This window comes from Dendrobates tinctorius, unplaced genomic scaffold, assembly GCF_039654945.1.
Source record: "Dendrobates tinctorius isolate UK_male_01 unplaced genomic scaffold, ASM3965494v1 ptg000073l, whole genome shotgun sequence".
Taxonomy (NCBI): Eukaryota; Metazoa; Chordata; class Amphibia; order Anura; family Dendrobatidae; genus Dendrobates; species Dendrobates tinctorius.
In genome coordinates this window covers 36,675,518-36,687,961 of record NW_027361741.1, presented here as the reverse complement: position 1 = coordinate 36,687,961, position 12,444 = coordinate 36,675,518, and the positions used below count along the sequence as shown (strand labels likewise).

The window sequence follows — 12,444 nt, the reverse complement described above, 5'->3', positions numbered from 1 at the left end:
TATGGGATAAATTGTGATGTCCACAACTATGCATCTGTTTGTTTCTGATTCGGACTTGCATAGCTCTGTAGCTATGCTCACATATATATCCTGTGGAGCCGTGACCACCTCACAGGTATCTATAATATTAAATGCGCTAAGCAGCTTCCGTCCAGTTGTAACGCAGCTTCTGTCCGGTTGTAACTTGGTGACGTCACATCCAGACAGAAGCTGCCTTTGGCGATAGCACTGTGCCTCTTCTGCCCCCCGCACACTCCCCGACACTATATAGCTTCCTCACACACACCTTCCTCACCATGCCAGCCGTCACCACACACCTCTTGCCATGTTAACCCTCAACACACACTCCTCCTCAACACACACTCCTCCTCAACACACACTCCTCCTCAACACACACTCCTCCTCAACACACACTCCTCCTCAACACACACTCCTCTCACCTTTCACCATCTCCACTCACTTCCCCCCCCTTTCACTCCACATACGACCCTTTCTCTCACTCCGTCTCTCATACTCACACCATCATCGCCGCTGTTCCTTGATCGCCGTCGGTATCGGCACGATCCCCAACATCATCTTCTGCCGGCGCCATCCTGGATCCAGATGTCTCCAGGTACTGTGTGCTGGCGGTGGGGAGATACAATAAGAGTACTCCATTAATTTTTTATGTATATTGGCTATGGCTTGCCGGGCTGTAATGTATTTATTGGAGATCTGTTAAATTGTTAACCCTTCATGGTTATAATTAAAGGGCCAGTACCTATTTAGCATTATATGTTTATAATCACATATTTAGAGTGGTCTGTAGCCTCTTTATGTCCTGCCACAGAGGTGATTTTGGCTTGTACAATTATTTTTGTGTTTGTGATATTTTTTAAAAAAAATTTTCCATGTGGAATAATAAAATAATTTTATACAATTTCTAAATATTGTGCCAGTTTATGTTTAACAAAAAAGTATATTAAACAGATGGGTTTGTTAATAATATTATGTGAGGCACATTGATATAATTTTGTTGGATCTTTTGGTTGATTATAAATGCTTATCACCTAAGCCTGAATAGAAGCAAAAATAAACTCAACAAATATAAAATTATCAAACCCCCTTATGTCCACATTTTCATAGATTACATTGACTGAAATCAGACACCTTATCTCCATCTCCACCATATAGGTCATATAACATGTTTCAGTTTACCCAGATTACCACTCAAATCCTCTAATAGATACCAATCCGAATCCACAAAGGCGCTCATTAAGTCTTGAATTTCTCTGGTGGTCAGTGACGTTTCTATAAACACTCTCCATTTTAAAAAAAAAATTTTTTGGCATTTTATCTTTATTTCTTTCTGTTTCTCTTTTTTCCAAAAATAAGACCGATGTTAAACCTTCCTTGATCTCTTTTACCCCGGGAGTGTTTTAGCTAGCAAGTGTTGCAGAATTAGACGTTTTGTCACCATTGCAATGGTGTGAAACAAGTCATGTAGCCTCTTGTTTTACCCGTCGTAAAGTGAAACAACCAACACTATGGATCTACTTCTACCTATACTGTTTTACAGAGGAAGAACGGAATAGTTTTCTTCACCATTGAAATTTTCTGCTAAACAAATTTCTGTGCACAAGGACTGGACTATGGATCGTCTTCTCACTGTCTGTGATTCCCCAGCTCCTCCGCCTGTTCCTCATCACTGCTGACATTTCAAACGGGGTAGGTCATTGAAAGACCAGAGGCAGGCGGCAGAGGGGCAGGGAATCCGACAGGAAAGTGACGACCCCAGTGTACTATGCATCAAGATCTAATTAGCAGAAAATTAATGGTGAATAAAGAACAGCTAAGTGGATTTCTTCACCAAAGGTAACAACTGTCTTACAGCTCCATAACAGCTACGTCTTTACATTAGAAAATCTTGCTGACAAGTTCTCTTAAATGAGCTTTATTTCTCAGTGCCACTTTATTATTTACTTTACCGACATTAGCATTGCTGTCGTCATTGGGGCTGACTATCTTAAATTCCCTATCAGTATGTCTTTGGTGTGTGGGAGGAAACCCACGCAAACATGGGGAAAACTTACAAACTCCTTGCAGATGTTGTCTTTGGTGGGATTTGATCCCAGAACCCTCGCGCTACAAGGCAACAGTGCTAACCACGGAGCCACTTTGCTGCCCGATGCATTTTTTTTACGGCACGGAAGAATAAAATGTGTAAGTGCCCCGTGATGGGCAAAAATGCCATGCAGACACTCTGCAACATTTGTCACGATCCTTGTTACAAGGTTAATTAATCCCTTAGATGGCATCCACAATAAGCCAAACTGTAAAACTGTTACATTATTTATTAGGTATGACCCACACTGTAAAAAAAAAAAAAATAATAATCCACAAACACCAAAAAGTTAGCTTTTTCATCATGCTGACACACAAAAGATGGAATAAGAGTGTCAGAAAGTTGTATCTAAAGTAATAAAGAAAAATGGTATCAATGGAAACCTCAACTTTTCCTCAAAAAAAAAAAAAAAAGCCCTCGAACAGCACTGTCTGAAAAAAAAAATAAAGTTAGAACTTTCAAAATATGGCAATTCAAAGACAAATTAATTTTTGTAAGATCTTGTTTGTGTAAAAGTGTCAAATCATGAAAAACAAAACCTGTATAAATCTGGTATTGCGATAATCATACTGTTTTATCACTATTTACTGCAAACAAAGATTGATTTGCTTGTTTTATTCATTCAGCGTGGGACAAAAAAAGCAGAATAAAAAGCTACAAAAAAAAGTTATGCACATGAAAAAATCCCTTATACAGCTCTGTTGCCCCCAAAATAAAAATATACCTCTCAGAATATGGTGATTAAAAATTTTTTTTTGATGAAAATGTGTGTACACAACTAGCAAAACAAAAGAACAATATCTATAGAAATCTAGTATCGCTGTACTAGCACGAACACGAGGAATATAGTAGTCTTATCACTTATACCGCACAGTAAACGGAGTTAAAAAAAAATACAGTTCTTGAAATGCTGTTTTTATTCATTCTTCCTTCCAAAAATTCAGAATAAGGCTCTGTTCATATTAGTCCTTTGTTCTCTGCTGAACACACATGTTGTGGTTTTCACTTAACCTCTTAGTGACAGCGCCAAGTTTTACAATTCTGACCACTGTCACTTTGAGGTTATAGCTCTGGAACTCTTCAATGTGTCCCATTTGATTCTGAGACTGTTTATTTGTGAAATATTGTACTATGTTAGTGGTAAAATTTCTTCAATATAACTTGCATTCATGTATGAAAAAAATGGAAATTTGGCAAAAATTGAGAATTTAGCAATTTTCAAACTTTTAATTTTTGTGCCCTTAAATCAGTGTGGTGTCACACACAATAGTTAATAAATAACATTTCCCACATGTCACCTTTACATCAGCACAATTTTGGAAACATAATTTTTCTTTGTTAGGACGTTTTGAGGGTGAAAAGTTGACCAATGGTTTCTTATTTTTCCAACAAAATTTACAAGACCTTTTTTTTTTTTTTTTTAGGGACCACCTCACATTTGAAGTGAGTTTGGGGGTCAGTATAACAGAAAATACCCAAAAGTAACACCATTCTAAAAACTGTACCCCTCAAGGTGTGCAAAACCACTTTCAAGAAGTTTATTAACCCTTCAGGTGCTTCACAAGAACTAAAGCAATGTGGAAGGAAAAAATGAACATTTTACTTTTTTCACAAAAAAATTACTTTGGAACCAATTTTTTTTATTTTCGCAAGGGTATCAGGAGAAATGGACCACAAAATTAGTTGTGCAATTTCTCCTGAGTACCCCGATACCCCGTATCTTGGGAGCAGAAGGGAGGGGAGCACGAGTTGACTTTCTGAATGCAAAATTGGCTGGAATCAATGGTGGCGCCATGTCGCTTTTGGAGACCCCGTACCTAAACAGTGGAAATCCCCCAATTCTAACTCCAACCCTAACCCCAACATGCCCCTAATCCAACCCATAACCCTAACCACAAACTTAACAAACCCCTAACATTAGTCCCAACCCTAACCCTAATGGAAAAATGGAAATTATTTTTTATTTTTAGCTAACTAAGGGAGTGATAAAGGGGGGTTTGATATACTTTTCTTTTTATTTAGATCACTGTTATAGAATCTATCACAGTGATCAAAATGAACCAATAGGAAAAATTTCCAGGTGCCGGCCTGCAGATCTCGGCGGGTGCACTGCGCATGCGCCCGCCATTTTCTCACGGAAGAGGACTCCGGCGGCCCAGGGGACTTCATGGTGGGTTACATCGACAACGGGGGTATCGGGGGACCCTATTTCTCTCCCGTTATACCTTTAACAACGGCAATTGCAACCCTGGGGTCGGTAAAAACCGACCCGAATCATGTTCTCTGGGGTTTCAGCTTCCCATGATAGCCGAGACCCCAGAAAAATTCCGACTCTGGGGGGCGCTATACCCTTATTCCTCATCACCACTAAAAAGCGGTGCTGTGGTTTAAATACCCTTAAATGCCACCGTTAATAGGCGTATCGACGGTCGTTAATGGTTTAAAAAACCCCAAAGAACATGATTCATACGAGACCCCCGATGGAACCATTGACTATAATGAGGCAGATGAAGTCACACTGTTTCGGCGCTGTCCCTTCATTTTAGACATCTTTTTGGCACACACAAGTGTGGTTGACCATATAAGGCATAAGGAAAGAAACCACTGGAGCATATATCAAGCTGAGTCCAAAGTGACTCCAGCTGCTTAGTGAGAAGTTTTGTCTGAATCCAATTTTGGGGGGATTTAAAGGGAAACCCAATGTACATGCTTAACTTGGAGCATAGGATAAATGTGATCTTAACATTTTTTGATCAGTTTCAGCAAGAGATTATGTACTCCAATATGTTAACACGTACAACTTAAGGGGGTTTTACACTAAGCGATATCGCTAGCAATATCGCTATAACGTCACCGGTTTTGTGACGTTATAGCGATATTGCTAGCGATATCGCTATGTGTGATACTTACCAGCGACCGGCTCCCCCGCTGTCCATCGCTGATCGCGCGAGAATGTCCGGCTCCATTTCTCGTCGTCTGCTTCCTGCTGGGCTTCCTGCTGTGACGTCCAGCGACGCGTGGAGGCGGGCGGGAGGACGCAGGATCGCTGTGTGTGAATGGTAAGTATCGTGCACTGCGTCGCTGCTGCATCGCTGTGAGATCTTTCTGTATGAAAGCTCACTAGCGATCATTTAGCGATGCACCAGCGATCCTGACCGGGTCGGATCGCTGGTTGGATCGCTGGTGCATCGCTAAATGTAAAAGGGCCTTTAGTCCTCAAATACCAGGACCCCATGCAGGGCTGTGTTCGTGCATAAGGTTTAAGGGTATTTTCACATTACTTGAATCACATAGGCTCTGGAAATGCAACATGGCGCCCTCTTCCAAATCCCCCCCCCATGTAAATCTGCCCTCCCAAATCCACAGGTCCCCTTCCTTCTGAGCCCCACAATGTGCATAAACCGCAGTTAGCGACCACATTTTTGGCACTGCTGTAGTGGGTTGTCTCCACTGAACAACTCATGTGATTCATATTTCCAGAAGTTTCAAGGTTTTTGCCCTTCATCATTGAAAAGTATGAGAATTAATTGGCTGGATGAGATGCCTTTGGGGCTAAGTGTCCGCTATAGGGTATCTTTCACATGCTATTTGCATATGATATAATTGCTATCATGTACTTCTTCTGCAGGTCTTCTTTTCTGCCTACATATTTAACAGCAATGTGATGGTCAAGGTGGCAACACAACCTGCTGATAATCCTCTGGATGTCTTGTCAAGGAAGCTTCATCTTGGCCCTAATGTTGGTAGGGACATACCTCGTCTGTCACTGCCAGGAAAACTAGTTTTTCCTAGGTAAGGTTCTCTTATTGAGAAATGCCTTCTGCTTTCTAGATGCGGCAATAGCTGTTCTAGATGAATCCATTCCTGTTTGTGTATTCTTACACTGCGTTACTACTGTCTTTGTGTAGTTCTACAGGCAGTCACTTTTCCATGCTTGGCATAGGGGACATTGTAATGCCAGGACTACTTCTCTGCTTCGTTCTGCGATATGACAACTACAAGAAACAGGCAACGACTGATTCTTGTGGCGCACAGGGGACCGCCAACATTTCTGGACGAATGCAGAAGGTCTCCTACTTCCATTGCACACTCATTGGGTACTTTGTGGGTAAGTAACCAGCACCTGATAGATTAAGCATATTTAGATTGGTCCTTCAAGATGCCCTCCTTCCTCTTCCTTTAAAAATGTTTGAATTTTTTATGAATGCCAGTTAATTATTATATAATTTTGTTGTGAGAGTGTATTTGCTAGTTGCAGTGATCACTAACATCTGATCTGATTCTAACCCACCCACTTTGTCATCTTGGACTTGACATGTGAATTGAGCCTTTTTTTTTTCTCTATGTATCATATCGGCTCTTCAGATTTCTTTGGTGTTATAATAAACTGAGTCTCTATTTTCATTATAACCTGCCTTAAAATGGTGCTCCGGGGGAGATAAAACATGTTTGAACTGTTCCTGCACTCATATACACTATAAAGATGAGATGTCCAGTGTACTTTGATATTTTTAACCCTTGTAACATCTGTTAGCATATTTCCCAGAGAAGCCTTGCAGCTTTAAGTCTCCTCATATCGACCTGCTTAGCATGTCATTCTCCGCAAGGAGAAATGATACTTCTTGGATATCGGTCAGACGCCTCTCACACAGCCAAACCAGATCTCACACTTTGCACTGATGAGGGGCAGTACCCCGAAACACAGTGCCTGCAAATTGAGATTCTGGCTTGGCTTTTATCCTAAGTCATGTAACTAGACTCGTTAAAGGGTCCCCCCCCCGGTAAGGAACAGTCATCCTAATAAGAGTGGGCATGGCCTACTTGTAGTATGCCCTGTGAATAAGACATTATCACTTGGTTTATGATGTAATGACCAACACAAGAGAGGGGAGCAGTGAGGAGCAGATGCTGTCACACGGAATTACACTGGTTATAAAGATCATGTAACTGCACTGTACTTCTCAACTTTATACTTTGAGGAAAGGGATTGTGCAATTTTTTTTGTTATCTTCCGAGACTATCCCTTTAAATGAAGAGGAAAAAAACCCTTTTTGTGTTAATCTTGTTACATTACAGGACTGTTAACGGCGACGGTGGCTTCACGTATCCACAGAGCTGCACAGCCTGCTTTACTCTATTTGGTTCCCTTTACTTTATTACCGCTGCTCACCATGGCCTATTTAAAGGTAGGTTGTGGTCTTCATTTTTTAATCAGATTTTTTTTTGAACATTTTGCCAAAAATTACAAACATGAAAAAAATGTAACATAAGAAACAAAAAGGCAGCCATCCCAGTGATAGAGTGCCTTTAACCCCTTTCTAACATCTGTCGTAATAATACCTTCCCTGTACCCTCCTATCTGACCAGGGACGTATTATTATGACATTGCAATCGCCTGCGCACACGGGCTGGGCTGTGCGTTGGCGATCGCTGCCGGGTGTCTGCTGATTCTGATTATCGCTGTAATCATACTGACCTGAAGAATAAAACTGCCTTATTAATTTTACCACACACAAAGTGGCATAACCCCCCCAAGAGAAAAAAAATTCTTGAATTGACGGTTTTTTGTCCATTCTGCGTCCCAAAAATCGAAATAGAAAGCGATCAAAAAAGGTCATGTGCCAGACAATGGTACCAATAAAAATGTCAATTCATCACACAAAAAAACAAGACCTCACATGATTCTGTGGGCCAAAATATGAAAACACCGCGCTCAAATAAGGGGATGCAAAAACTATTTTTTGCAATAAAAAGCATCTTTTAGTGTGTCACAGCTGCCAAACATAAAAATCCGATATCTGGTATCTCTGTAATCGCGCCGACCCGAAGAGTAAAGATGCCCAATAACTTATGCCGCATGAAGAACGGTGTAAAAAATAAAAAAAACTAATTCTTCACCCGCTGTTAATTTTTTTTCATTCTGCCTCCCAAAGCTCGCGGTAATACTTGGCGCACATTTATCCTGTGCTCTGCTCTGAGGGCTTGCATCGAGGTTTCCGTGTAAATCTCTGAAATACGTCATTCAGACGGAACCTCTGGTGGAAAATTCCCTATAATGAGGCAGATGAAGACACTGTGGACTCTGTCTGATCTGTGATCCAGCAGTGTCTGTCTTTTTAGGACTGAATAAAGTGCCATCTACCACAGTTTTGTGCACTTCTAATGCTGCCACATTAGATTGAATGGATCCCTCAGAGGTTTCAACTGAATCATGTCACTCAGAGATTTAGATGGAAACCCCAAAGGAGGTGGTCAGCGTAGAGCGGCGGATAAATGTGATACCAAACGTTATGTAAAATGTTCTGTATAAAAGCTTCAACTCAATCCACAAAAAAGCAAGTCCCCACTCAGGTCTGTCAGGTTAACTGAAATATTGGAGGTTTCTACGTTACTGGTAGTACAAAGGCTCTGGAAAAACTAAATGGCTCCTCACCCGCTAAAAGAAATTAAGCAAATTCTGCACTCTCAAATCCAAATATCCCCTCTCTTCTGATCCCCACTGTGTATTTAAACCACATATAGCATCCACTTCTGGCATTTCTGAAGTGATGAGAGCTCGCCCAACTTGCGGGTGCATGCCTACAGAAGCACAGGCTGGGCATAATGTACTGGTGACAGCAACGTACTGGTGACTACTACAGCGGCAGTTTGCAATTTTTACTCGGCAACATTCATTGCTGCATGTTTCTAGAAAATACCCATGGAGTCAAAATCATCACTACACCTGCAGATAAATTCCCCAAGGGATATAGTTTCCAAAATTGGATCACTTGAGGGAGGATTTTCCTCTTCTAGCAATTAGGGGCTCTTTATATGGAGTCTGCAAACTGTTCTAGGAAAATCTGCATAGCGCTCCATTCCTCCTGAGTCTCTCCGTATGGCTAAGTAGTACTGTACAGCCATATATGGGGTATTGCCACCTTCAGTAGAAATTGTGGGACAAATTTTGGTGTCATTTTAACCCATATATTGTGTGAAAATGTAAAATCTGGGGCTAAAACTAAATTTTGGTGGTAAAAATGTAGTTATTTTTTTCAAAAAATTCTGTGACATACCTGTGGTGTCAATATGATCACTGCACCCCCCCTAGATTAATTCATTGAGAGGTGTAGTTTGTAAAATGGAGTCACGTGTGTATACATTTATATATACACACACGTGTACATAAGGTTTGACATCTGTTACCTGTATGTACATGACATCCATAAAGATATATTCCTTGCACCACTTCACAGTTCATGCTAGCTTGGTTCCACCCTCCACAAGGTTGTAAAGCTTCAGTAAATTCCAAAAATCAAAGGCACGGAAGATCCTCCTTCACAAAATCTTTATTGACCCCAGTGTACACGTAACAGAAAAAAAATCAGTGACATTTCGGCTTTGCAGGGCATTTATCACGCCATGTACATCTTCTTTAATGTCTTGATAAAGGCCCTGTGAGGCTGAAACGTCGCATGTTTTATTTTTCTTTGTGTACACTGGGGTCAGTAAGGCCTCTTTCACACTTCAGTTTTTTACAATCAGTCACAATCCGCCAGGTTTTGACAAAAACGGATCCTCAATTTTCTTTTGAGGATCCGTTTTTTTTCCCCATTGACTTGCATTAATGGCGGATTGTGACGGATTGCCGTCCGTTGCATCCGTTTTTTGTGAGGATCCGCCAAAAGTTGCTGTCCGTCACCATCCTCAAAAATTTCAAAACGGAGCTTGCAACGTTTTTTTCTGTGGCGGATCCTCCAGACAGTTATTTAACCCGAAATTCTTTCTGGGTGCCGGACAAAATTCTCTCTCTCGTTCTCTCTCTCTCGTTCTCTCTCTCTCTCGTTCTCTCTCTCTCTCGTTCTCTCTCTCTCTCGTTCTCTCTCTCTCTCGTTCTCTCTCTCTCTCGTTCTCTCTCTCTCTCGTTCTCTCTCTCTCTCTCTCCAACTGAAACTGATAATTTTCCTCAACTAGAAAATTCCCCAATATAGCCTAGTAAGCAGGTAATCGGGCCTGGGGAAATATTGCATTCAAGCACTGAGGCAATTCATCTCCATACCTCTGACTAGAACTTGCCTGATTTGGGACAGTCACACATAACATTTTATAATCCAGCATTAGGGAGTTTCCATCTATAACAGTGAATCTGGCCTGCAACTCTATATTGTACAATAGTAAATGTGTGTATACTCTGAGAAGCATATAGTATTGAGAAAATTCTTGGCGCCTCACTAATTGAGACTTTAGGGACTACTTGTTGGATATCTGTTCTAATTGGTCTCGCCTCTTTCTTCCAATTTTTCATGTCTGTTACAGCCTATATTACCATAATCTGGTATTGTCACTTCGTTTTGATGCTTGGATTGTTCAACAAGAGATGGTTCATAATTTCTCCTGTAGCTTGGTGTTAGAGTGGATTAGACTTATTGATAAGATATTCTGCACAGTCTTACACTGTACGCTGAAGACTTCATTGACCCTATCCTCTCTCTCACAGGGTGACCTGCGCCGAATGTGGTCAGAACCGTTCCACTCTAAGGCCAGCAGCTCCCGCTTCCTCGAAGTATGATGGGAACGGCAAACCAAGCCAAACCTGGCAGAATTTCTTTCAATTTGACATCTTTCTCCTCTGGATAAACTCAGTGTAAATGGACACAGCTACAACTGATGGACCTCAAAGGAATTTTTGTTGTAAAATGATGGGAATAAAAAACAAAACAAAAAAACTTTAGTGACTTCTATGAAAGGGTCCTTTATCTCTGAAACATGCCCTCAGCAGCGGACTATATTCCTGTTGGAACATCAGAGTTTAGACTAATATATATATATATATATATATATATATATATATATATATATATATATTATATAATATATATATATAGGACTGGGATCCAGTGGATCTATGTGGATTGGAAATCTTGGATTCCTTCAAGGTCTGGCCTAACTGTGGCTCTATGTAGCATGTGACTTTAAAGGCCTCCAGGACTACTTCGGCTCTGCAAAACCTGTGGGACCAGACCCCATGAGGAGACGTGCAGCCCTCTAACCAGCTCTCCTTCCTGTTTTGTTTTGTTTTTTTGTCTCCCTTCCCCCTTTTTTCCTTTTTTTTTTTTTTTTTTTTTTTTTAAGTTTAAATATCTTCCGTGGTGTGAAGTGACTTTTTAGATCTCAGCCAGTGTGTGAGTTTCTCAAAGTATATACATAGTCTGTCGTATTTAATTCCATTTCACCCTTTCCCCAATTCATGTTGCAGAGGGCAAGTCTGAGGTGATATATTTTCTATGGATAGTTTAAATATTCACAGAATAATGCCAGGTCAGGTCAGGCCTGCTGTGTTCTGTCGCATGTCCTGCACTTTCATCTTTGGCTTTCTATGACTAATCCATCCCAGCAAAGTGAAGCCTCAGTTCCAATCCATTGTATTGTGTGCTTGTTCTGATGTACTCATGGGCTGTTTAGTGACTGTATTTGGTTCTGATCAATGTAGTGACCTAGGGCAGATGAAATGTTCCAAAACCTTTGTCTTCATTTTTGCGCAGCCTTTTTAGCGGTTCCCTTGGACTCTTGCATGTCAAACTTGCTGCGCTCATCGCTCCCTCCATAATAATGTTACCTACCTGTAAATACATATTTTCTTTTTTCTATTGTTTTGTATTTTAGTATTTTCATTTGTCTGATGTATTTCTGATATTTCCATGTGACTACCCTCACTCATGAAAAGACTAAAGGAAAAAAACCTCTAAATATGGTTCTGTATGTCTGCCTCTACTACTATTTTTTTAAGCTGCAGTGTACAACTGTTGGACAGGTTAGGACGGTCTAGCTGGGGAATGGGCAAATTTTTATGGCCTGTAACTTGGATGTACTAGCGTCATTGAATTGAACATTAAGGGCTCATACTCGCATGCGAGAAATTCGGACGAGTCTCGCGTCTCAATACCCGGCACTGCCGCCGGCACATGGATCGGAGTGTTCAGCTGCATAAAAATACATGCAGCCGCATGCTCCGCTTCTGAGTGCCGGGTATTGACGTGCGAGACTCGTCCGAGTTTCTCGCATGTGAGTATGAGCCCTAACACTAGAAATAGATGATAAGTAGAGATGGGTGCACACCTGGATGTTCGGGTCCGGTGGGTTCGGCCGAACAGTTACAAAAAGTTTGGGTTCGGGTACCAGAACAGTACCTGGACCGGAACCCCATTCACAAACATCCAGTCTTTGCTGCGCTGTCATGTGCTTCTGATCGGCGGTGAAATCATCCCTGCCGGTCAAAGAGCCGCAGTTCCCATGCTGTCAAAAGACAGCGTGAACATTCAACTGTGATCAGAGGCATAAACTTTACCTTCAGTCACTGGTGT

At 41.2% G+C, this 12,444-nt stretch overlaps 1 protein-coding gene across 1 annotated transcript in view; it reads left to right on the top strand.

The window, feature by feature from the left end:
- Positions 1-11,842, top strand: part of SPPL3 (signal peptide peptidase like 3) — a 150,814-nt gene extending 138,972 nt beyond the window's left edge. Inside the window, exons 8-11 of the mRNA XM_073582769.1 lie at positions 5,733-5,896; positions 6,013-6,212; positions 7,181-7,290; positions 10,581-11,842. Of these exons, the coding sequence (XP_073438870.1) occupies positions 5,733-5,896; positions 6,013-6,212; positions 7,181-7,290; positions 10,581-10,652 (546 nt within the window). The 3' untranslated portion in view covers positions 10,653-11,842. The remainder of the gene's footprint in view (positions 1-5,732; positions 5,897-6,012; positions 6,213-7,180; positions 7,291-10,580) is intronic.
- Positions 11,843-12,444: the final 602 nt, after the last annotated feature.